Source organism: Cladophialophora carrionii (assembly GCF_000365165.1).
Source record: "Cladophialophora carrionii CBS 160.54 unplaced genomic scaffold supercont1.4, whole genome shotgun sequence".
Lineage (NCBI taxonomy): Eukaryota > Fungi > Ascomycota > Eurotiomycetes > Chaetothyriales > Herpotrichiellaceae > Cladophialophora > Cladophialophora carrionii.
The window spans coordinates 795,858-820,388 of record NW_008481829.1 but is presented as its reverse complement, the minus strand read 5'-3'; the positions used below and the strand labels follow the sequence as shown (position 1 = coordinate 820,388).

General features: G+C 55.5%; 11 protein-coding genes across 11 annotated transcripts; 7 read left to right on the top strand and 4 right to left on the bottom strand.

The window, feature by feature from the left end:
* Positions 1-1,468: 1,468 nt before the first annotated feature.
* G647_04971 (uncharacterized protein) lies at positions 1,469-1,854 on the top strand (the record flags this gene model as incomplete). The annotated part of the gene is made up of 2 exons (XM_008729307.1): positions 1,469-1,516; positions 1,576-1,854. The coding sequence occupies 2 exons, from the start codon at positions 1,469-1,471 to the stop codon at positions 1,852-1,854; spliced, it is 327 nt and encodes a 108-aa protein (XP_008727529.1).
* A 131-nt stretch (positions 1,855-1,985) lies between these two features.
* G647_04970 (uncharacterized protein) lies at positions 1,986-3,377 on the bottom strand (the record flags this gene model as incomplete). The annotated part of the gene is made up of 1 exon (XM_008729306.1): positions 1,986-3,377. One exon carries the CDS (start codon positions 3,375-3,377, stop codon positions 1,986-1,988), a length of 1,392 nt encoding a protein of 463 aa, XP_008727528.1.
* A 1,276-nt stretch (positions 3,378-4,653) lies between these two features.
* G647_04969 (uncharacterized protein) lies at positions 4,654-6,002 on the top strand (the record flags this gene model as incomplete). Its single annotated transcript, XM_008729305.1, has 5 exons — positions 4,654-4,757; positions 4,815-4,905; positions 4,954-5,118; positions 5,165-5,270; positions 5,335-6,002. The coding sequence occupies 5 exons, from the start codon at positions 4,654-4,656 to the stop codon at positions 6,000-6,002; spliced, it is 1,134 nt and encodes a 377-aa protein (XP_008727527.1).
* Positions 6,003-6,844: 842 nt separating this feature from the next.
* On the top strand, positions 6,845-8,675 carry G647_04968 (uncharacterized protein; the record flags this gene model as incomplete). Its single annotated transcript, XM_008729304.1, has 3 exons — positions 6,845-6,902; positions 6,956-7,533; positions 7,587-8,675. The coding sequence occupies 3 exons, from the start codon at positions 6,845-6,847 to the stop codon at positions 8,673-8,675; spliced, it is 1,725 nt and encodes a 574-aa protein (XP_008727526.1).
* A 439-nt stretch (positions 8,676-9,114) lies between these two features.
* Positions 9,115-10,668, bottom strand: G647_04967 (uncharacterized protein; the record flags this gene model as incomplete). The annotated part of the gene is made up of 1 exon (XM_008729303.1): positions 9,115-10,668. One exon carries the CDS (start codon positions 10,666-10,668, stop codon positions 9,115-9,117), a length of 1,554 nt encoding a protein of 517 aa, XP_008727525.1.
* Positions 10,669-11,489: 821 nt separating this feature from the next.
* G647_04966 (uncharacterized protein) lies at positions 11,490-12,483 on the top strand (the record flags this gene model as incomplete). The annotated part of the gene is made up of 2 exons (XM_008729302.1): positions 11,490-11,700; positions 11,750-12,483. 2 exons carry the CDS (start codon positions 11,490-11,492, stop codon positions 12,481-12,483), a joined length of 945 nt encoding a protein of 314 aa, XP_008727524.1.
* Positions 12,484-14,016: 1,533 nt separating this feature from the next.
* Positions 14,017-14,790, top strand: G647_04965 (uncharacterized protein; the record flags this gene model as incomplete). The annotated part of the gene is made up of 1 exon (XM_008729301.1): positions 14,017-14,790. One exon carries the CDS (start codon positions 14,017-14,019, stop codon positions 14,788-14,790), a length of 774 nt encoding a protein of 257 aa, XP_008727523.1.
* A 1,750-nt stretch (positions 14,791-16,540) lies between these two features.
* Positions 16,541-18,554, bottom strand: G647_04964 (uncharacterized protein; the record flags this gene model as incomplete). The annotated part of the gene is made up of 3 exons (XM_008729300.1): positions 16,541-17,780; positions 17,840-18,482; positions 18,545-18,554. The coding sequence occupies 3 exons, from the start codon at positions 18,552-18,554 to the stop codon at positions 16,541-16,543; spliced, it is 1,893 nt and encodes a 630-aa protein (XP_008727522.1).
* Positions 18,555-19,084: 530 nt separating this feature from the next.
* Positions 19,085-20,380, top strand: G647_04963 (uncharacterized protein; the record flags this gene model as incomplete). Its single annotated transcript, XM_008729299.1, has 1 exon — positions 19,085-20,380. The coding sequence occupies one exon, from the start codon at positions 19,085-19,087 to the stop codon at positions 20,378-20,380; it is 1,296 nt and encodes a 431-aa protein (XP_008727521.1).
* A 1,152-nt stretch (positions 20,381-21,532) lies between these two features.
* Positions 21,533-22,411, top strand: G647_04962 (uncharacterized protein; the record flags this gene model as incomplete). Its single annotated transcript, XM_008729298.1, has 1 exon — positions 21,533-22,411. The coding sequence occupies one exon, from the start codon at positions 21,533-21,535 to the stop codon at positions 22,409-22,411; it is 879 nt and encodes a 292-aa protein (XP_008727520.1).
* Positions 22,412-22,844: 433 nt separating this feature from the next.
* Positions 22,845-23,466, bottom strand: G647_04961 (uncharacterized protein; the record flags this gene model as incomplete). Its single annotated transcript, XM_008729297.1, has 2 exons — positions 22,845-22,959; positions 23,024-23,466. 2 exons carry the CDS (start codon positions 23,464-23,466, stop codon positions 22,845-22,847), a joined length of 558 nt encoding a protein of 185 aa, XP_008727519.1.
* Positions 23,467-24,531: the final 1,065 nt, after the last annotated feature.

The following is a 24,531-nucleotide window of genomic DNA, read 5'->3' as shown; positions in this document are numbered from 1 at the left end:
CGCTCATCAAAGGAAGAGTTTGACTGCCAGGTTTTAGGGCTGGACTGAACGAATCGGGCAGGTGGTGCAATACACGGTCTTGGCGCGACGATGAGGCTCACCCTGGACCGACCCGACCGGACCCCAAGGTCTTGGACGGCACCACTGGTGTGACGGTGAAAGCAAAGGCTGACTGGGGGTCAATGATTCTGAAAATCTCCACGAGACCAGTCATCCTGCAGTGTGGCGATTGTGCTCAGATTATTCGCTGAGGATAGTTGTTGGCCAATAGTGTTCGTTGCCGGATGCGCCTCATGCATACGGCCTTGTAGGGGATGTAGGCGAAGCAGGGAACACGCTTTCACAAGTCAATTGTTGGTGTCTTCCTGCCCTGTTGGTTCTCTGCAGCCCTTCCTAAGAGCTGCATGTTGGATCAGCCAGGCTGGCAGGGACTTGTCCTCAAATTGTCGTCATGGATGTCCGCAATATTGCTTTAGCTTCGGGCGTAGACTGGGCTGTGGGCATGGTATCTAGCGTGAGAATGTCAGGACATCTCGAATCCTTGGAAGAATCATCGCTTCTGACACCGCAATACGAGTGCTGGCTCAAAACTTTCTCTCCCTTGGAACGATGTCTTACAAGTTGGATGTTGCGGCCTACTGGTTATCCTGGGCAATACAAGATTAGGAACGGTCTCACTCTGTGCTCTCGAGCTCGTACAAACGACGCCATGTCCGAGCTCTCACTCAACTAGCTGAGGCATACGAGCATGCGTTTGACTGTGCGGCCGAGGTCGCTGCCCTTGGCAGAAGGAACACAGTGACGCCGCCGCGATGAGGTGAGAGAGTACCTGCAAGCGGCGGCAAGTGGTCTGTGACCTCTACGCACGCAGCGGAGAATAATGCTTGGGAGTACCGTACTACATGTCTAGATACGAGATGCGATGAGCCCCACGAACGAGGGACTTCCAACCCGGCTCATGTACTAGACTCGCCTGTTGCCTGGGAAAGCGGCTCTCTCTGTGTGAACAACACCGGCCCAGAGGACAGAATGCATGTTCTGCGCACAACGTTTTGCGAATCGACGTGGTGCTGAAAGGTGGTGAGAAGTAATTAACTTCGGAGGAGATGATTGCTCAGAATGAAGTCAGTTGTTGGTTTCCTCCTGCCCTGTCGCAAGGGATGGAGATTTTAGCTCGCTCAACTCCTTGTATAATGACTCGAAAACAGTGAATGGTACTCATATTATGAGCACCAGCTTTTGTGGTGAAGGGAGGCACAATAACTACGGTTTGGCGAGAGGCTGAACGACGATGTCTTGTTCTCGGCGCGGGACCCTCACTCGTTGATTATCATTGGGCATCCCTTCGAAGTAGATCACTTCATCCTGACTTCACATTCACTTGTTTTCACTCCCACCATATGAAAGTGGGCCATCGTCGACGACATTTACGGTGTTTACTCTGATCGCTCGTCTTACGTTGCCAAAGATGCAAATTGCCGCCTTCCTTTCGGATCTCAAATCCCTCACCATCTGCGTGAGCAAGCCTTTGCGCAATCCACTCACGACCAAAGGTGCTAACAATCATGTCTGTAGTCACACGAGGCTGCCATCGCTCTCGTCAAGCCACCAGCGCCTACAGAAGCAGAGGCAGCAGACACAACAGCACCAAAGAAGTCAGAGGACGTGTCGGCACACTCGTCAGGACGTGATACTCGACGCGACGACCAGGACCTTCAACGTGCCAACGAATTGATATCACTGCACTACGACGTCAAGTTGAAATATCTTGAGACTGGCCCAGACCCAGAATTGGAGCAAGCGGGGAGGGATGTCGACGAGGTCCTGGCGGCTCTGAGCAGATCTCGCCGATAGTCTAGCGCAGAAGCCAGGAATCACTCGAGTCGAACATGCACCACTAACAATGAGCCTACACAGTATGTACGCAGTACTGCACTTGAGCAAATCTAAAAAGCGATAATAATATGCCTTCCTCCGGTCAATCTTTAACGCTGCTGGGCCGCCTCCACTCCAGACAAAGGAGGCTCAATGGCAGCCGGACCTCTCAAATGCTGCGTCGGCGCAGCATCCCGGACTGCCACCTCATTCGCAACCCCAAGTAGTCGTCTGTCGCATTTGCACTTGAATACCGCCACCCGACTCATGGCCGTCGCACGCCTGTCGAAGGTATTCATGTCAGGTCGGTCTCTCTTGAGCTGAAGTCGGTGATAACGTCGTAGAGACATCGTCCTCGTCAGCCCTCGACATATCCGGCACCGGTGAATCTCCTCTGCTTCTGCATGGATTCTGGCAGCAGCAATCCGTTGGTCCAACTGGCGACGGCGGAAGTCTCGTTTGCGCTCGGTTCGGCTCGTATAGCTGCTGACCAAGTCACTTGGTCCATCGACAGGCAAGGGCACGCTGCCAGCAACATTGGCACCTGGGTTGAGTTGTGGATGGACAACATTGGCAAGATCGCGCCCAATGATAATGGCCAGAAGGCGCCTTCTGAGAACAAGCTTGCGTGTTTTCCGGATAACCCTCTTTCTTTTGCCAACTTTGCCACTCACAGGCAAGCTGGGAAGTGATACAGCAGACGTTGCTGCGCCGATCGCATTGCTCACGTTGGAGGGGTCGACCGGGAGGTTGGTGGGGGCTGGGATAGCTGCTACCGTCGTCGAAAGGGTGTTGACCGGCGCAGTGCCCGCAGCCGCGGGACTTTGCTCAAGTGCCGACTGCATAGGAGTGGCCGGTACCTTGGCGCTGTTCATAGCTGTTGTTCCTACTGATGCGGCCATAACCGTGCCACTAGGTCTGTGGATCCTGATTGCAGGGACCGAACGCGCCTGACTAGGTCCAAACCCGGCGAATGGTTCCGCTATGATCTCGACGGCACTCTCTGATTGCGTGAATAGGGGCACGCCGGGTCTTGTGGTTGGCATGGAAGCCTTTTTCGGGTCGTCAGGCGCAGTTTCTTGAGCGACACCTGGATCAGAGGGTGTATCGACAGGCTGGGAGTGCTCGTCTCTCGGTAGTTTTGCCGGCGGTTCGCTGGCTCCAGGTGTACTTTCCACTGCTTCGTTCGACCTCTCTGAACGATCGTGCAAAGCTTCGACAACTGTTCCACCGGGGTGCTCGTGAGAAACAAAGACTTGTCCTTGGGCAGAGATGTCAGAGCTTTGGGGTGCAGGAATTGACGCCTCCGAAACGTTCAGTCGGCCTTTCCCACGGTTTGGGAGGAACGGCAAGTTGATTTTCGAAATGATCGCCTGGTTCTCGCTGGCTTGGCTCACAGAACCCTCTGATATGGTATTGCGCCGGCTTGTTCGTCGTGATTGCGATTTGCCGGTATGAATGCCACTGGCCTCACCTGATTCCCCGGCTTGCGGAGCGGACATTTGAGTATCGAGCTCAATATGGCCTGCAGCTTCGACGGTGGCAACAATGGGAAGCTTTGTACCTTCCGGGATTATGATCGATATGGACTGTGCAGAAACTTTGACCTTGATGCGTGATGGCTTTGAAGCAACGTCGGGAAATGAGGCTCGCAGAGCAGGAGAAGGGGTCGATGAGCTTGCAGAAAGCTTGCTCCTGATGGCTTGTTCGATGGACTGTATCTCCTCTTCTCCAGGCCTGTGCTGAGAGATAGCCTTGTTAGGACAACAGCTGGAGGATATCCGTTTCTGCGACTCAACGGCTGCTAAATAACGTTCGCGGAGGATTGGTGCCGGGTTAGTGAGTGTTCGCTCAAAAGGAACTGTTGGGGCTCGACTGAGGCGGTCTTTCTAGTCTGATTAGCCAGAGTCGTGATGGACACCGGATCTACTTACTTCTTCAAAGCGACTGACGAGCGCCTCAACTGACGGTTTTTCGGCTCCGAAGGAAGCGATCGAATCCAATACAGCCGGCGGAGCCGCCCCGACCTGAAGCTCGTGGCGCTTCAATAGGCTATTCCTCCGAGTTTCAATGGTCCGTCTGTGCAAGTCCTAAGCCTGTCAGACATAAGCGGCGCTCTCCACTGTTCGGAAGGGTAGACATGCCGGCTCTTTTTCACCCTTCGGTGGCTCAATGGATTCAAGGTCAACGAGAGGACCTAGAATCAGGGAACTCAAGGAGTGCTCGCAGGCAGGGTGTTCGGGCCAGGGCCAACCCAGGCCCGTGGAATGAGGAGAATAACGTCTATTTGAGCGCCCACACGGACATGATGTGCTCATTACTCATGTTGAAGGAATGTGAGGAAGAATGCATAGCAGTGGCATACTGGCGCAGGAGAGAATACATCAGTAGCAGCCGACTTGCACGGAGCACGATGGAAGAGCGCGGGTGGTGCGACTGACAGACACCTGGTCGCTCTTGCACGGACCCGAGGTCATGGAACTAGGAAAGGCCCAGTGGCCTTGCCACATCATTCTTGCCAGACGTGGATGCGGAAGCACTGAATGTGATCATACACTTTAGCCACATGAACCTCGAGGTCGTGCCGTGAAGGGGTTTGCATCAATTGAATCACAAGGCTGACAAGGCTGAAACACAACAAAACGAGCTCGCTTGACCTTCCCCATGACTGTTACCGAAAGTTCTGCTGCGGAGATCCTCGTCTTTCGAGGTTTATGGTTGTCGACTGCGAGTCCGGAAGCACAACTGTACCTCCTGTTGCTGCAACTCGACAGCATCATGGCCACCGCCGTGGATCAAAAGCTGCTTCGGCAGACAAAGTTTCCACCCGAGTTCAATCAGAAGGTCGACATGAAGAAGGTCAACATCGAAGTCATGAAAAGGTGAGATTGGCAGCACAGAACATTGCTAACGTCGGGTCGCTAACGTGCTTGAACCAGGTGGATTGCAGGCAAGATCTCCGAAATACTTGGTTCTGAGGATGATGTGGTGATCGAGCTATGTTTCAACCTGCTCGAGGGTTCGCGCTTCGTACGTCAGCACAGACCTCCCATATGAACACAGCTGACCAAGGACTAGCCCGACATCAAAGCACTTCAAATCTCGCTCACCGGGTTTCTTGACAGGGACACCCCTAAATTTTGCAAAGAGCTCTGGAATCTGTGTTTGAGCGCTCAATCAAACCCGCAGGGTGTCCCGAAAGAACTTCTGGAGGCTAAAAAGCTGGAACTCATGCAAGAGAAGGTACCACACCTGTAGCCTGTGGCCGAGACTGTGCTGATACTGCTAGATTGACGCTGAAAAGGCCGCTTCCGAGGCGAAAAATCGGAAAGACCAGGAACAAGCACGCGAGGTGGATCTTGACGCCATTCGACAGCGTGAAAGAGCCGAGCGTGGTCGAGGTGGTCGAGGCGGTCCACGTGGGGGGCGTGGGCGAGGTTATGACTCCCGTCCCCGAAGGTACTCGAGATCTCCGCCTCGCAGACGATCTCCCTTCCGAGGTCCTCCCCCGCGTCGGGACGTCGATACCTACGTTCCTGGTGGTCGCGGCAGAGGAGGGCGAGACGCTGGCCGAGGCCGAAATCGTTCTGCCACTAGGTCATCATCTCGTTCCTTATCTAGGTCGCCGTCCCTACCACGAACGCGTCGTGCTCCCCGATCTGTCTCGCGGTCCAGATCTCGGTCCAAGACGCCAGCTTCCCTACGAAGCCCTTCGCCAGTCTCGAGGAGACGGCAGGGCACAAGAAGTCGGAGCCGGACCCAGTCTCCTCCACCAAAGGAGTCAAGGAGGTCAAGGAGGACTTCTAAATCACCGGGTGATAGACGCACAAGATCTCCAGCGAGTTCTGATGTATCACGCTCACGCTCACCTAGAAGACGACGAAATAGAAGCCGTTCCGAGTCTAGCCATAGTCGAAGCCCGAGCCCCAAGCGACGCCGCTATCGGCGAAGTCATTCACATTCACCGTCACGGTCAAGGTCAAGATCGCAAGACACACGAAGAGACTACAGAAGGGGTGACAGACGTCGCCACAGATCTTCCTCATATCACTCTGCCGATGGCAACCGCAGCAACAAGCGCGCTGATATTCTCAGGGGTCGCAATGCACACGACGACCGCCGTCTAAGCCGCAGTCCCGATGAATATAGCGCCCGACGAAGACGGAGCCCAAGTCGAAGTCGAAGCCCGAGCCGGCACCGACACCACAAACGAAGACGGTCAATGCAGCGATACGAGCCAGCCCCACGCAGACAGCGTAACACATCGTCGCCAGAGTCGTCCCCCGAGGTTAAAAGACGCAAGCGTCACGGATCGGAAGATGGGTCAGCGAGAGGCTCAACTGGTAAGCAAAGTGTTAATGGACGTGGCACCGGTGATTCGGATTGATTTTGAGTGATTTAAACCTGCGTTCTACGTGTGTGCATCGCAGTCCAAGTGCGGCCGGCGGCGCTGGAGACCAGACTGGAGAGATCATAACGTGGGATCCGACGGTTTGGTCCTTGACACAAGGCCAATGTCATAGGTGATGCACGCTGGAATCCTGGTGGAAAAGCGGAAGCCTCGGAACGATGAGTAGGACACTACCATCGGTACCTTCGAACCCAGAATGTGGCTGTAACCGCCTGAGCATTGAACATAGCTTGAAAGCCTTGCATACCCAATGGCCATTGCATGACGTTGGTGTGAAAAGTTTGGGGCGTGTCCCTGAAGATCCCTGCGTCCGGCGGGTCACGTGCTTGTTGAGGGACCGATCGCAATGCATGAAACACGTGAATTGAAGTCTGGATTCAAGTCATGCATTCGCCTGCTCCCCAACCTGATCCTTTCACCCTTCAGACCATTTTCACATTAATCAATCATTTTTGTAGACCTTCCGAGATCATTCCTTTTGAAACCCCGCTGACCTGAAGCCTCTGGCCCGTTGCAATTATCGCTACTCCTTGCCCGCCTTCATTTCCATAGCCGACCATGAGTTCAGGCCCCAGGATAGTTAGCAATGCCGCAGCCAGGAGGCTACTTATACAATGTACGGAAGACCGTGGAAGTTGATTCTCGGGTTGATACTGACTCAAGGGACAGCTTATTCCCGTGTTTTGCACTCCTCCTCTCTGACCGGCTACGCTCTGCGGTCCAGCTTTGCTCGAGACCTGCCCCCAAAGCTGTCGGCCCTCGCAATCGCTTTACCTCAGAGAAATTACGCTACAGAAACCACGTCATCTGGAACCGACAGCGGACCTCCTCCGGGATTCAATATCGATGAGGCGAAGAAACCATTGGCCGAAGGGGGGGACAAGAAATCAGCGTCATCAGCGGCAACCACCCCCTCGGTTGCAGAATTGAAAAAGTCGGACGAGCAATTACATGTCCCCAAGTCCGTCGCGACTGCAACTGCAAAGACCAGAGCGATTGAAAATGCCAGTCTGGGCGATTTGGCTGCCGAAAAGGCCGCTTCCGCCCAGACCGATAAGCAGAATTCAGCTGAGGTGGTGGCCAAAAGGGAAGAGTCAAAGAAACTCACGCTTGGGCAGAAGATCAAAAAGGAGATCCAACATTATTGGGATGGAACCAAATTGTTGGCAGCTGAGGTCAAAATCTCATCCAAGCTCGCATTAAAAATGGCTGCTGGGTATGAGCTCAGCAGGCGAGAGAACAGACAGGTGAGCAATATACCATCGTGATCGTTTAACGGCAGATACTGATCGTGCATCAGCTTCAAAGAACCGTCCAGGACTTGGGCCGCCTGGTCCCTTTCTCGGTTTTCGTCATCGTCCCTTTCGCTGAACTCCTACTTCCGGTGGCGCTGAAACTGTTCCCCAACCTCCTTCCGTCGACATATGAAGGCCAGAAGTCCCGCGAGACCAAAGCGGCTCATTTGAGAGAAACGCGCAAGCAGGTCTCTTCCTTCCTCCGAAACACCCTGCGCGAGACCGGTTTGCCTGTTTCCGCCATCAACGCAAAGAAAGAAGAGTTTACTGAATTCTTCCGGAAGGTCCGTGCTACAGGAGAATCACCGTCCAAAGAAGACGTCATCAAAGTGTGCAAGATCTTCAAAGATGATTTGACGCTGGACAATCTCTCAAGACCACAGCTTGTGGGGATGTGCAAATATATGAACCTCAACACTTTTGGCACCGATGCCATGCTCCGCTACCAGATCCGTCACCGTATGCGCCAGATCAAGCGTGACGACAAGGCCATCTCCTTCGAAGGCGTCGACTCACTGTCAGTCCCCGAACTCCAGATGGCGTGTGCCTCACGTGGCCTGCGTACCCATGGCATGTCACCGGGCAAGCTCAGAGAAGATTTGCAAATGTGGCTCGACCTCCGCCTGAAATATAACATTCCCTCGACACTGTTGGTGCTCAGCAATGCGTACATGTACACGTCGGGCAAGGACAGCGAGATCGATTCACAAATTGACGCTCTGCAAGCCGTGCTGAGCAGCATTCCCGAAGAATTGTTCCACGAGATCGAACTGGAGGTCCACAACGCCGAAGGTGCCGCTACGAATAAACAGCGTCTTGAGGTTTTGAAGGAACAGCAAGAGCTCATTGAAGAGGAGAATGAGCAAGCCGAGTCGAGCAAGCAGACCGCCGACGCCAAGGGCGAAAAGAGCGCTGCCTCGACACCCAAGGATGATAAGGATATCGATGAAAAGCCGAAGCCGAAGCCAGCCGACTCCGAAAAGGAGGCAAAGAAGGCTGACGCAAAGAGCGAGGCCCAGGAAGCCGAGGACGATGTTACTGAGCAGGGCAAGCAAGAGCAGGCGCAAAAGACTTCGGAGGCCAAGAAGGAGTAGCTCGGCCTTTTTTGATCGACTTCGACCTGCTCGACCAGAGTGGGAACCGAGCTTACAACTCTCAGCTCGTCTCATGTGCTTGACGGCATAGCCCCAGGGGGCCAGGAGCTCCAAACTATAGACCAAAGCAAGGATTGGAAATGGCGAACGGCAAGGCCTAGTAGGCACTTTGGTCGACGTGTTCGGAGCGAAAACGGCGAACAAAGATCAAGCTCAAGCCCAAGCTCAAAGCTAGCCAAAGGAGTGCGACAACTGGCGTTATAACGAATTCCATAGAATTTACAACTTCACAATGTCAATATTCAACTCTCGAGTTAATCCAGGTGGTCCGTCCTCCGTGGGCCACTGTATCAGGATGTCTACCGTATTCTCCATGTCCGTCTATATAGTATATACCCGCCAAAGGTTCATAACGTTACCAGACGACAGCCCTATTTGACTACAGTTTACTCCCCCTCCTCGGGATTGCAGGCTCAGCGTCGGCCCACGCAACAGCGTAAGGATGCTCCCTCGTGCTCACCACCCACTTATCGATCGCCCCGGAATTGACATACTCGGGCCGACAGTCCCCCACGGCCGTGATGCCGACGTTCCTCATGGCGACCTCGAACTCGTCCTTCAGAATGTCAATCAGCGACTCGACGCCCTCCTGGCCGTAGCCCGTGGCGAACAGCGCGGGCCGCCCAATCCCCGCGGCCACAGCGCCCAGACACACGAGCTTCAGGATATCCGTGCCGCGACGGATGCCCCCGTCAACGAAGATGGAGAACGGCCGAGCCCGCCCGGCCTTGACGGCAGGCGAGGAGGGGTGGTGACGGCTGAAGATCTCGGGAAAGCGGGCGTGCAGCTCCAGGAGCACGAGCAGCGCGGGCGGCGAGGTGTCGAGGTTCCGCCCGCCGTGGTTGGAAAGCACGACGCCGTCGAGGCCGTGGTCGAGCGCGAGCTTGACGTCGTCGGCGGCCATGATGCCCTTGAGCACGAGCGGGAGGGTCGTCTGCCCGCGCAGCCACGCGACGTCGTCCCAGTTGAGGTCCGGGTCGATGAAGCTGGCCATCAGGCGGCCGTAGCCGCCGCCCCTTTTGTCGTTCTTGGCCGACGACGTCATCATCGGGTTGCGGATCGACTCGTCGGCCTTGACGCGCTCGTCGGCCTCGCGCTTGCCCGCGGCGGCCGCGTCGGTCGTCACGACGATGCCGCGGATGTTGGCGTGCGCGTGGATCCGGCGCAGGAGGGCCTCGGATTTCGCCCGCTCGCGGTTGACGTACAGTTGGAAGAGGAACGGGTGGTCGGCCACTTCGGGCTGCGACACGATCTCCGACGCCGAGTAGCTCGCGTTGTTGGATATGCACTGCAGGATGCGGCGTGACTGGGCGGCGCGGGCCAGCGCGAGCTCCCCGTCTGGGTGGATGAGGCGGGCCATGGCGGCGGGGGCGATCATCAGGGGGAAGGACACCGGGTGGCCGAGGATGGAGGTCGCGGTGCTGATTTTGTCGACGCGGCGCATCACTCGCGGCCGGAACAGGACCTTGTGGAACAGCCGCGCGTTGAGGTCGCGCGTTATCAGGTCGTTGGCCGCCGACGAGTAAAAGGCCCACGTCTTTGCGGTGGCGCTGTTGCGCGCCGCGAGCTCGAAGTCGTGTGCGTTGATCAGTGATTCCAAGGGTGGTTTCTCTGATGATGACGAGGCAGCTTTCGATTCAGCCGGCTCCGCCTGTGCTGACGGGGTTGGCCATTCCGCCGTGACGGTCGATCGGTCGAGGATGCCCTTGAGAGCGTCTGCTGGGAGGTTGTTCTTGATGATCGCCGGGGAGTGTGTTTCATTGTATGCCTGTGTGGCGTCTCGGCCGGCATACTTGTATATGATGCCTGGGCCGCCGGGGTGTTCGGGGGCGAATTTCGTGATATCCCATACTTGGCCGTCGACGACTATCCAACAGTCGGTGTCTTTGTCGTGCGACGAGATTTCCGAGACTGAGATCTGACGTGGTGCCATCGTGAAAGCAGGTGGGAATTGAGATCTAAGGTCCTTACGAAGCGTTCTTGCCTGGCTGGACGCGACGAGGGAGACGCGAGAGACAACTCACTGTCGGGATATATACTTACATGCTCGGACGCTGTGGTAGCATCTCCATGTAGATGGTCCTACTCCATCGGCTGAAGGTATTTTCACCGGCTGGCAAGGCGGAGCGTGATCTGTCTAGCCGCTTATCGAGGGCAATGTCGACAATCTTGAAACATACCAGGTATTGATGGAGAAGGATGTCGGCGTCCAGGCCGGTGCGGAGACTGTAAGGGACTTTGACTCGAGATCATTGAGTGACATTGGAGGAGAATCTGTCTGCTTTGTCTTCGGCCTCGGCGGCAATTCAGCCGATTGTACGGAGTACTGTATGTGCTTGTATCGTAACTCGTACTAGTCACAAAGTAGGTACTTCGTACTGTAGCCTTTGACGCGTCGATTGGAGTACTCCGTACTTCCACCGCAAGCTCATCTAGATCTCGTTCCTGCAGCCACCACAAGACCTGCAGCAAAATCTGATGCCATTGCGGCTGCAGGCCGTTCTAGCCCGCACCACGATCTGTCTACTCAGACCTTCTTCAGTTGGGTCCGTTGCTTGCGTGAAATCTGGTGGTGAGAATTCCGTCATCTAAAGCACGATGAGTGACTCTTTACTGAGGTGACCAAGCATTACGTCCTGAGACATGGCCCGGTAAAGGGTATATCACTCTCTGCCACGGTAGCGGATCTCGCTATATGACCATGGCGGGCAATGCAACGCCCTTCAAGTATGCAGATGTAGGTCGACGGCCATGATGCACAACCTTCCGGATGCTGACACGGTTCAGGTCGGCATCAACTTGGGAGATCCCGTCTTTCGAGGAGTTTACCATGGAAAGCAAGCGCATGAAGACGATCTGGACGATGTTGTCCAGAGAGCACTCGACGTCGGTGTCCAAAAGCTGATGATCACTGGTTCAAACCTAATAGAGTCCCATCACGCTGTAGACCTCGCGAAGAAATATCGTAGGCCACCCCTTGCTACCTGCGGCTGTCGTCACTGACCAGCCCCTAGCTGGCGTCTGCTATGCGACAGTCGGCGTCCACCCATGCTCAACCCAAGACTTCGACAACTACAACGGCGGGCCCGACGCGCTGATCAAAGAGTTGCGGGACGTCGCTCTTGAAGCGAAGGAGACAGGCCACGCGGTGGCATTCGGCGAAATCGGGCTCGACTACGATCGGTTATTTCTCTCACCCAAGGATGTGCAGCTCAAGTACTTCGAGCTCCAGCTCTCCTTGGCCGAGGAATTGCAAATGCCGTTGTTTCTACACTCGAGAGCATGCAGTGAAGACTTTGAAAGACTCATCGGTGAGCGCTTGGACAAGTTCCCCAAACGAGGACTGGTACACAGCTTCACCGGTACAGTGCCGGAGATGGAGTCTCTGTGCCGGCTCGGGTTCGATATTGGAATCAACGGTTGCAGCATGAAGACGGAAGAGAATCTGGAGGCGGTGAAGGCTGTCCCACTTGACCGACTTCAGATTGAGACCGATGGGCCGTGGTGCGAGATCCGGGCGTCCCACGCCTCTTCTCAACACCTCAAGGACGGACCTGCCGTGCCGAAAGCAGTCAAGAAGGAGAAATGGCAGAAAGGAATGATGGTCAAAGGCAGAAACGAGCCCGCGACCATCGTCCAGGTGGCTCACGTGATCGCGCGAGTCAAGGGCATCTCAGTCGAGGAGGTCTGTGCAGCAGCATGGAAGAATTCGACCGATATGTTTGGCTTGGGAGCCGCGGGAGTGTGACGACGAATCGAAAGACGCCAAGTGTCGGGGCCCTCGAATGAGTAAACAAGCACGTTTTGTTCGAGAATGGTGAATAATCCGCGTTGGTCATCGTCGCATGATTGTCTCGGAGCGGCGGGGTGAGCTTTGGCCTCGGTACTGCCGCGTGGATGCTTGGTTGATGGTGTTGATGACGGCGAGATGCTATTGCAGGAAAAGATGCAGTGAAGACATCACATTACTGTAGACACTAGGTACATGTAGACAATGAATAGAATCCACTTCATGGGCGACGACTTACAAGAGGCTCAAGCACTGAGTGGATGGGAAACTGAGAGAATGCATGGCCGGTGTCAAATGACATACCTACCTGTGTAGCAACCCCACGCCCCTTCCGGCCCCGAGTCTCGCCCCGAACTTCATACGAGTTAATAACGAGAGGCCGTTCTGGGGCTCTTTAGGCGCGTCCAGGTTAAGTGGACGAGCACGTGCACGCAGCCAAATGCCGCTCGCGTTTCTCTCACTTGTGGCTTTGTTTCCACTCACCCACTTAATTTTTTTTGCCTTCCTTAGCCTCTTCTGTTTTTTGAGTCTCGCCATCAGAGCGACGCGCTTCTTGTTCCCTCGTACTGGGGACTGGAGCTGTTGGCTGCCGCCTGCCGCCGTTTGCCTAGCAAATCGTCACCGCGTCAAGATGCTGCCATACCCACCCGGGTGATTTGCGCTGACTGGATACCACAATCAAGCCGAGCAAGAAATATCTGGTCGGCACAGAGTTTGGTCGTCGCCCTCTCTCATTCCTTCTTTCCTCTAAATCTCGCACACACGCTCGCGTCTTTTCTTCTACCTCGCACCTGGCATGGTACAACCCTCGACTCTGGCCTTGGGCTCAAATATTGTTCCTTCTGCAACACCATCGCAGAGATCCTCCAAGACCGCCGTAACCATGCGTCCAATCAGTAATCCGGGTTGTCAAGACCGAGCACGGTCAAGATAACTGCCTCGATGACCCTACTACACACCTCGCGGCCTCGTCCCTCACTTCAATAGCCACCACCATCGGTTGATATCGACAAGCTGCCCTATACATCCCTCTCACCCTCACTCCGTACTACCTGGTTGAAACCAGCCCGCACATACCTGTGTCTCAGCCTGTCCGTTGGTACACTCAAACCTTGCGCTAAAATGGCCAATTAGTCGCGCGTCCCAGACACTTCTTCGACCGCGTCCCTGGCATCAGGCTGGTAAAGCCGCTGCCAGTTTGCACCCCACCATAACTGGCCCGGACGTCGGAAGTCTTTGGTGTCAACCTCGTTGCTGAGGACCTTCGACTAGTGACCTACATATATTCAGTGTAAACGGCGCCCTCCTCGTCTTCCAGGAATCTTCCCACTCTGACCGTGGACTGCCTCCTCATCCAGCAGACGACCTGAGGACGCCTATTGTACAGCTTCAGCAGTGGTCCCCAAGCTCAGATCAGCGTGTGGTACCGCCACTTCCTTCAGATCAAGGAAGAACTGGGATCGCATGATGAGCGACGAAAAGTATTCAGGGATGGCCGACTGCGGAGTCGATTCCAGCGAGTTGGCGGCCTCGCTGGCTGCTTTGAACGTCTCTCTAGAAGCTGAGACGATTCACGTAGAGGAGTCCCAGCCACCAACACCAGACGGTACAGGGCGTCCAGTCAACTTCCAGATCATTGCTCCCGGGCTTTACCGATCCAGCTATCCCCAAACGCCGCATTTTCTGGAGTTGGAAAAGCTGAGCCTCAAGACCATCGTGACGCTGGTGCCACAAGCACTGTCCGAAGATTACAAGAGATACATGACGAGGAACCACATTACCCACTATCACATCCCAATCCTCGCCAACAAGGACCCGGAAATCTACACTCCGGACGCAGTCGTCTACCAGGTTCTTGAGCTGATGCTCGATTCGTCAAATTACCCCATGCTCATCCACTGCAACAAAGGGAAGCACAGGACCGGTTGCATCACAGCCAGTTTCCGCAGAGTGACGGGGTGGACGTTTGAGGCTTGCATAGCGGAATATGAACGATATTCCAAACCCAAGGATCGGGCGCTGGATAAAGTCTTCATTGAACGATTCAATCCTCTCCCACTGAAGTCGATCGCCATCGAGAGGGGCTATGTTGGCGGGGTCTGGCGACAGCCCGTGTGCGGCTCCACGAACTTCTCAACCTACACCACCACCACTATGGACACTAATTACACGACGACCGATGATTCTGCCACTGACAACCTGGAGCGAACCAAGACGGACAGCGAAGCAATGGAAGCACCGGACGGCATCAGGAATTGGTTATGATCAACTCGAGCCCTCCAAGAACACATGCACGATTCGAGAGAGATGCATGCCTCACCGCTCCAGTACACACTTCAGCACAGATCCGGGGGAAGAAACCTACCTGCGACACTATAAGCCCGCTGATGCTAGAGTTGGTATGACGTGACGGCTCTTGGACACGGCGGATGATCGAACAACATTGATGGAGATAGAAGCCGCGTTGCAAACATTGTTTGCCATCGACTGAAATGAGGCTCATTGCATACCAGAGCAGTGCCCCGCCGGCGAGCGGTTACGCTGCAGGTGCCTGAAAAGGACTAGCAAAAGGATATGACATGGGCTAGCAGCATTATTATGGACTACGGCTTACGGATGGAAAACATGACGTGCGTTGACAGGACAGATATCGTCAGCGTGTCTTCCGATACGGAAGTCACCATAGCCCACCCTTCTCCCTGGCGTCCGACCTCTGGGAGCCCTGATTCTGCTGCAGAGACCCCGATGCTGATATGGCGAGCACGGAATGGTGTTGCGCTTTGCACCCGTGTGAGCAGCATCAAGAGGGAAGCCACTTTGATTGGTGACCTCAAATCAGCAGGAAGGTCGACAGGCATTCGCCCCCTGGGAGAAGGGGAGATGGGTCATGGCGCGACAAATTGGATGTGGATAGGGTCAAGTATAGGAACTGTACTCTGCATTGGATCGTTTAAAAGGTAGAATGAAATAGACACCCAGTCCTCAAAAATTCTGACATTGCTCAGTACGGGACCAGGTTACAGTATGATATTGCGCTGGACGGGAATTGACGAGAATTGACAGAGACTTTTTCAAGACAAGAACCAATTCCTCTTCTCACCACTGTCGCCGTCCCATTCCCAGGTGGAAGTAGATGCCTATTGTTCCTCTTCGGGACAGTGATTCTCCTACTGTGTTCAGGTAATTCTCCATAGGAGTGGTGTGAGCCGGCCATAGATAAATATATTCGAATTTCTTGAGCCTGAGTTCGATGTTCTACAGTACCTCGTAGAAGCTGGACACTGTAGAAGCATGAACCGCTAGGTATGTACAATGTCGGGGGCACGGCCTACAGTAAGTCCACGTCAGGGGGGCCCTTCATCGGAGAGAGCCGATGGCCGGCAAAGACCCTCCCTACCGCCTCCCACCGCGCAGCGAGTCACGTACATAGCTACATGGCTGCATAACTACATACAATACCAACTACTCCGTACATGGGAAGCGTGCGTGATGGCGGAGTTTCCTAATGTACCGACGCCGTTCGAGATGGCACATAATACTCCGTACATCAAGGCACTTCACACACGGGACGCGCGATTCAAGGACGGGGGATTGTTTCGAGAAATTCTACTCCGTACAGAGAGCTTGTAGACAAGGAATTTCGGCGGGAATTAGGCAGACGAAAAGGAGACATACACGGGTGATGGAGTGCTGTGCGGTGCTGTGCAGTGAGAATGCAGTAATTGTCCGTCTACTGTGAAGGTCCAGCCCGAGGTCGTCGAATCTACCATCACTGCTCTACTCTGAAGGTCCCTCTTCGGCGAATTCTAGAAGTTCTAGAAGTGAAGAGAAGACGAGCGTTTGCTATCACGCCGCAGCCATCGTGTTTTCTATGGTAGAATAAAACATCTATTCCCGGCGTCGTCATATATCCCGGCATCGCCAAATCTACCATCACTGCTCTTCGAGCCATCACAATCTGGCGTGTCCGTGTGAAATCTACTTCGTACCCATCACCGCCGTCTCAGCGTATCAATCATAACCTGGCTTGGCCGTTGGACAACTTCTCCCAATCCTCGGGCCTGAACGGGACATAGTGATCGCCCTTGGGAGGCAACCACAGGAACGAGTCGCCCTTGCCCTCGGGCACCTCTGTGCCGATGGCTTTCGGGTCAACCCCCTCCTTCCGCAGCGGGACTTTGTTCTGTTTGTGGTTGTGAATGTGTGTGCTTTCCCTGACAATTCGCAGGAAGACCGGGACCGCGTATCGGGGCAGGCGCGCGTGCAGGTATCTCAGCAGGTCGTTGTAGTCGACTGGAGGCCCTGTATGGTTCGGGTCGAGATGGATGGCCGCACAGCCTGCTCGGCCTTCGTGGTTGGGCACCAGCACACCATAGACGTTCGCCTCAGCAATGCCGGGGTACTGGCCTATCGTCAGTGCCACCTCTGCCGTGGAGACGTTCTCGGACTTCCACCGGAAGGTGTCGCCCAGACGGTCGAGGAAGTGCCATCTGCCGTCGGGCTCTCTTCTCAGGGCATCGCCTGAGCGATAGTAGATATCTCCTTTCTTGAACACATCCGTGCAGAACTTCTTGTCCGTGGCGGCTTCAGCTCTCCAGTAGCCCTGGAATGCTTCCTTGCTGGGTACGGCGACGATCATTTCGCCGCCTTCCTCGTATGGCATTCGCTGTGCGAAGCCCGTCTTCGGGTCCCGCCAGATGTCGCCGGTCTCATGGTCGATCCGGACGGGGATGTAGGTGTTGCGGAGCATCAGCCGGAAAATCAGACCGTGGTGGCCGACACAGGCTCGCAGGTACGGACCTCTGTCGTAGTTCAACAGGCTGAACATGCCCTCGGTGGAATTGAAGAACTCGCCGACTTCGGGGATGTTGAAGCGAGTCTGGAATCTCTCCCAGACGTCGGGCCGCAGCCCATTGCCATAACAGCAGCGGATGTTGTGTTTGCGCTCCAGCGGGTGAGGCGGCGCGTTGAGGAGATACCGTGCCGTCTCACCCACGTAGATGAAGAAGGTCGATCCCGAGTCATGGACGTCGTTCCAAAACCGAGACACGGAGAACTTTGGCGCGATGGCGATGGAGAGGCCCTGAAGCAGCGCGGTAGACGACGAAATGGCACCGGTGCCGTGGTATAGAGGCATGGCATTGTACCATCGGTCTTTGCCGGGAATGCCTCCACACAGGGGTTCGCGATGGCCATTCATGGCGTAGACTCTCTGCAAGGTGAAGGCGCAGCCCTTGGGGAGACCGGTCGTTCCACTGTGACCATGTGTTACTTCCTGTTCGAGACAGCCGGAGGAGATGCGAAAGACACTCACCTGGTGTATATCAAACAATAGGGGAAGCTGCCTTCGGTGCCTTTGCGAAGCTCATCGCCAGGTCTGACCACGGGACTTGCAGCAATCTCCTGCTGTAAAGTGCTGTCGAGGATGGCAATCTTGGTGCCTCGAGCCTCGATCTCGGACTGGCTCTGGCTGATCCTCTTCTGGCATCCTGCATCTCCATCGACAATCAACAGTCTCGACTGACAGACGTCCAGGCAGTGCATCAACGCCTTCCCTTCGAGGTTGTAGTTGATGAATGCAGGCGCCGCACCGACGGCCGTACAGGCGAACCAGACGAACATGAAGTGTGCCGAGTTCGTCATATACATGGCGACCAGCTCACCGGGCTTGACGCCCTGTTCCCGCATCCACTGCGCATATCGAAGACTCTCCTCGTACAGCTGGCCGAAGGTGTATGTTCCCTCCCTCGTCCAGATCGCGGGGTTGTTCCAACTCTTCTTGCACTGTTCCTCGACGGCGTACCAGATGCAGACTTTGTCCTCCCTGACCACGCGCTCATACTCCTTTCCGCCGCGCCTCAGTCTGCCGAGGAATTCAAGGTCTTTCCGAAAGTGAAACTTTGCGTCTAGGTAGGCCGCTGTGGCCCAGCTGCCAGCGGCGACCGCCGCTGCTGTTGCTGTGAAATAAAATCTTAGCACAATGGATCATCTCCGCTGGCTGATGCGGATTCAGGCCTACCAAGAGACATGGTTCTAGGACGACGGCAGATGAGCTGACGCGTCGAAAAGGCCGAAGACAGACACCGTCGCAATGGTCAACGCAAGGACAAACACAAGTAAAGAGTCAGTGACGGCGTCCAGATATATTCAAGGCCACCACGCGCAAGGAACGGACGATCTTCGCAGCCGGTCAGCAATCCCACACGAGATGATTCCTCCCCTTCTACTTGTACTCGTACGACTGCCTCGTTCTGCAGTGCGGCGCATTATTCGAGATACCGAGGTAATCTTCCGCCGGAACACCGTAAACTCAAGCTAAGGATTGGAGGCTCAATCTCTCGGCGATGCCTGCGGAGATCTGGTGGCGCTGTTTCCCCAGCAGTCATGACATGACAGGCAGCGACAGGGCTCAACGTGGAGCCGGTGGCTGACGAGGCGTGCAAGGGTTCGTCGCCCAGCCCCCGTGGGTTACACAGGAGCCAGGGAGCCAGGCAAACTTCCGACGACGTTTAGCATGTCAGTGTCTTCCTCACTGCCTGCGTGGAACACAGTATCCAGAATGGACTGTACTGACTCGGCTCAATGCGACGTTTTGATTGTTGGAGGGGGCATCTTTGGCACGAGTACGGCGTATCACCTGTCGAAAAGCCATGCCGGTCCATCACGGATCACGGTGCTTGATCGCGCACTCGTGCCATCGCCACAGGCTGCGTCCTCAGACATCAATAAGATCGTCCGCGCCGACTACAGTAAGGCCTTTTACATGGATCTGGCCTATGAAGCTATGGAGAGCTGGACGGAAGATCCCATCCTGAAGCCATATTTCCACCAGACAGGATGGGTCATGGTCGACGAGAAGGGCAGCGATCTCGCCGACAGGATTCGCAAGAACTTTCGCGAGAGTGGCCGTCTCGATCCGTCGGCTGATCTCTCACTCGAGGACGTGAAGACGAGATGGGGTGGCGTGCTTTCCGGCATGGACACAACGGGATACGACAAGGCGTACACGAATTCTAGTGCTGGATGGGCCGACGCCTCAGGCGCAGTAGCGGCTCTGATGCACGAAGCCGTCAAGGCAGGCGTGAAACAAGAGGTAGGGGAAGTGACCGAGTTGCTCAGCAATGGTGAACGTCTTGCAGGGGTTCGCACTGCCGATGGGAGGGTCTTTAGCGGGCAGACGATCGTTCTCGCAACAGGTGCATGGACCCCATATCTTATGGCATCGTTCGAACAGAAGATCAACATCTCTCCTGGTGACAGTATTCAGCAACAGATAAAGGCAGCTGGAGTATGCGTCGCCGCATTCCAACTGTCGGAAGCGGAAGCAGACCATTACTCTCAAATGCCGGTATTGATCTACGGCGCGAAAGGTGAAGTCATGCCTCCAAACAAGGACCGCTTGTACAAATTCACCAATGCAAACACATTCCTCAATACGCAGCCGCATCCAGAAACCGGCCAGAACATCTCAGTGCCATCGCCGGACCAGAAATCCGTTCCAGAAACACTCAAGCGACAGTCCATTGAGATCATCCGCCAGCGGGTGCCTGAGATCCTCGACCACGGCAGAACACCTGATGACTGGCGCCTATGCTGGGATGTCATCTCGCCGGATCAGAATCAGTTGATCACGCAACATCCAGACCCGCGACTGTCGAATCTGTACTTCGCGACTGCGGGCTCATTTCACAGTTGGAAGTTCCTGCCGAACATTGGGAAGTATGTGGTCAACGTGCTGAACGGTAAGTCTAACGGAAAGGAAAAGGACGAGGCCTGGTGCTGGAAACGTAAATGGGATGGGAGAGGTGCTCATGAGAAGACACTGCCAAAGGGCGAGCTCAAGGACTATAATTGATTGAGGACGGTACTGGGTTGTGACTATTTCTCACTCGTAGCCGCCGAATTTGGTGGGATTCGGAAGCAGCTCTCAGGCCAATTTCTCTAGGGCCCTCTCTCGCTCGGTCAATGGTGGCTTGCCGTACGCAATCGTTAACGGAAGCCCGAACGACTGGTGCAGGGGTACGGGGTATTACTCGACTATCCCTTGCTACCAGTCCAGGAAGAGGCCCCGAGAAGGTGACTATCGCGATACTGATGGTTACAGAGGACCATGACATTAATACTGTGACGACGGGGACCGGTCAACCGGCATGGCTGTGACGAACTAATGTCAGATGCACAGACAATTCCGTTCGCCTATCGTTTAACCATTCGATGTCTGATTCCGTCCTCCTGTCGAGAGTCTGACGTTTGAATTGATATTGTCGGCTCGTTCAAGGCGTACTTGCATTGCAGAACCAGTTCCAGGTCTCTATCATGCGAAAGTGACAGACCGACAATGACGACGAGATGAGGTATTCTGCGTCCCCTCCATAGCGCAGAGTGCCAGTAATGAAAACCCATCATTGCTCTCCGGCAAAAGAAGCCAGAACCCTACTGTGCGTCCATTCTAAATTACTGTTGATTTCTCGTCAAAGGCCACGTCAGAACCTTCGGTCAATCCAAAGTCAAAAATCAAGCAGGGGACAGGCCACGCGTGGACTGGAGCCGATATTGGCATCGGTCAATCTCAGAAGCCACCCTCGAAGACTTTCCCACGATCATATCCTTTTCGTAACAGCAGGGAGAAAAGAATTCTGCTGTACCGCAATGTAGGAATGAGACCACATAAGACTTGTTCCTGCGATGCTGCGTGTGCTGTGGTCCACGTACTGATGATCTCGTGTCTCTCGAGTCACTCGTGAAATCGTCGACGTCATTTCAACTTGTTGATGTGATCTCCATCCCAATCACCGCGTCATAATTGACCATCAACCACAAAAATCAACAGAGAATAAATCCAGAAGCAGCCGACGCGGGCTCGAGGCTTCTCCTGAACCATGACCTCCGGTATCACCTAGAGCGATCTGTATTCCTGTCTCTGTTCTTACTCCCATCCGTCCGTCTATCCACCGTGGCCTCGAAAAGCGCCGTCGTCGTCGTTCGTCTCACACGCCTCGCCTCCACCATGTCGCAGCACCCCACCCAGTCGACGGTTGCGCCGTGGAAAAAGACGTTCCAGGATCACCTGGACAAGTCCGGCGGGCCCAGCGCCGAGTTCGTCCTCGCGACGGTGACGCCCAAGGGCGAGCCGCGCGCGCGGACCTGCATCTTCCGCGGCTTCTGGGCGACGCTGCCGGAGAACGAGCACAACAAGCTGCCGCGCAACCCGGCCGTGTACGAGTCCGACTGCCCGACGTTCACGACGGACGCCCGCATGGACAAGACGTACCACGTGTTCGCGACGGGCAAGGGCCACGGCGACGTGGCGCAGTCGCGCTCCGGCACCGGCGGCGGCGGGCCCGTCGAGGCCGTCTTCTGGTTCAAGCAGACCAACACGCAGTGGCGCATCCGGGGCAGGTGTTGGCTCGTGGCCGCGGACGACATCGAGGGCGGCACACCGGAGGCACAGAATTCCGGCACCATGACCGTCAAGGCCGAGGTGCAGCGGTATATGCGCACCACCACCACGACGAGGAGGGAGGACGCGGACCACCAAAACTGGTCCTGGCGACGCGAGCTGGAGAATTACTTTGAGAACCTGTCGCCCATGATGCGCGGGTCGTTCAAGAATCCACCGCCGGGCCAGCCCTTGGCGGACGGCAAGGATGACCGGGCGGGAGAGGCGCTGGGGCAAAAGGCAGGTCATTTGGCGGACGAGCCGTTGGCGAGGAAGAATTTCCGCGTCGCCATCATTACGCCGGAGCAGGTCGAGGCCGTAGACTTGACGGATCCGGCAAACGCCACGAGGCAGATTTGGACGTTGGATAAGGAGCACGGCGGTCCGGGCGGTCCAGTGCCCAGTGAGTCGGTCGGAGAGTGGAATCGGGTCGAGACGTGGCCTTGATGGAGTGCGCGAGTCGGCACGGAAGAGATATAGCACACTGCGTAACGCCGTATCTAGTGAACCACGCAGCGGAAAACCATACATTGGCCGTCGACGTCAGTCATGGCCGTTGTCTACGAGGGCTAGCAACTTCGTCTGCTAGGCTGACGACATCACCAGTCACTGGTGGAAGATGGGGCTGAGCTCGAACCCCAGTGTGGATCAGTATCCAGGGGATATTCTCACGGTCAGTGACTCCACCACAGCATTGGTAACAGTTGCAAAGATATGATTTCCAGCATGTACAAGACGAGCGCTGCATGACTCATAATGTGATGGGGGTGGCAGGGCAGCCTCTTCTTAACCGCACGCTCAGAAACCGAAGTCCGCCTGGTCACCACCCCCACCCCCCCTTCCCAAAAGATCTAAATGTAACAAGGTCGTTTCAGCCTCTCTAGTGGACGTGGTCATCATTCTGCACGTATCGTCCCACGGCCAGTTCGCCCAAGAAAACACCTAGAAGCACCGAGAGGAAATATCCGACATTGTACGACATGACGGCCAACATCCTACACCCATCGTCAGTATTATCATTTTTGTCTCGGCGAAAAAAGCCACAAATCGGCCACTCACAGCAAGTACGACAGCGCGGCGATGAGGGTCGTCAGCACGGCTCGCGGGACGTCCACCGACAACCGAAAGGGCGTGGACTGGGTCCGGGCCTGCACGACCTTGACATGCTCCTCCACGCCGTTGACGGTGATGAGGGAGCCAGTCTTGACATCGGGATCCTGGTCGATGCGGCCGGCCTCGGTCGTCCGGCCCTGGACGCGGACGTAGCGGCGATTCCGCGCCGCGATGGCCCAGCGCTGTTCGAGCACGCTCTTGCCCGCGAAGAGCAGGCGCAGCAGGATGGCCAGGAAGACGAGGAAGATGCACGTCCCGGCGTAGGCCCCGCCCGTCGAGGGCGTCCACCCCGTGCCGTAGAGAGGCGTGTGGTGCGATGTCGTGAACACCATGGGCATGGACATGGACTGCATATCCATGGAATCCGAGTCGTGGGATGACATGTCCATGGTGAGAGAGGAAGAAGGAGGCGGGAACGGCGTTCGTTCTTGCTGATTACTTTCTGGGAGTAAAGGAGCCGGAAATGTCCTCCGTTTATCGGGTTTTGATGTGATCGCAGTACTGTGTAGCACAGAACTCAACCCAGCTAAGTTGTATTATGACCATATGTTCGTGCAAAGGTTTCGAGGGGACAGTGTAGCGGTAGATTCGTGGCGAGCAGCGCGGTACGAGTACTCAGGACGTCAGGATACATTGAGGAGGGAGAGCGTGAGCGAGCCTCTGCCCTTTTTCTTCGTTCTCCCACGCAGACAGAAGGAAGTGAGCAAGTTTCCAACGGTCTATCTTTGCCGTGCTGGGCTGTGATTGGCTCGGCTGCGGGGATCTGACAAGGGTCCAGAGGGTCCAGAGGCGAGGCTGTTGGCTGTTGGCTCCCACGGCCACGCACTGGCTGCTTAACGGGCAGCGTCTGCTTGGCTTTGTGTGCGCCGACGGAGACGCCCCGGCATTGCCCCCGCCCACGCATGGCCTCTTCTCTGGGTATGCACGGCTATGTGAACTTGCTCGTCGCGCCTAAATCTTCTCGTTCCGCCGCCCAAACTCCCGGAGCTGAGCTGTAAGATGCTCACCTCTACCACAGTCCGCTGTCTCAATCATGATTAGATGTGAGGATTGACTTGACTCGTCCGTCACTATGTTTGGTGTACGTATTCAATTCCTGTCTAGAGGTTCGCCTGTTCCGCGCCGATGGGCTTGTTGCAAACCGCACATACCCTCTTCTCTGGTCCCTCTGGAGTCTCATCTTCACACGAGTCCGAGACATCCGCTCTGTTTGGACGGTCCTGGTCCTCTGCCCCAAAGCCCGACGCCTCGAATGTCAATTCAAACCCAGAGTTTGGCACTCGCTTCCGTGACATATATGTGCCGTGTCGGTATCCTCACATTCACTGTCTCGCTCACGAGTACAGAGTGGTTCATCTGCGCTATTTGTCCTTGTTCGTACTGCAATATGTGGGAAATACATGGAAATGTGTGAGGCAAAGGGTAATCACATTTGGTCATGTCATTTGCGAGGG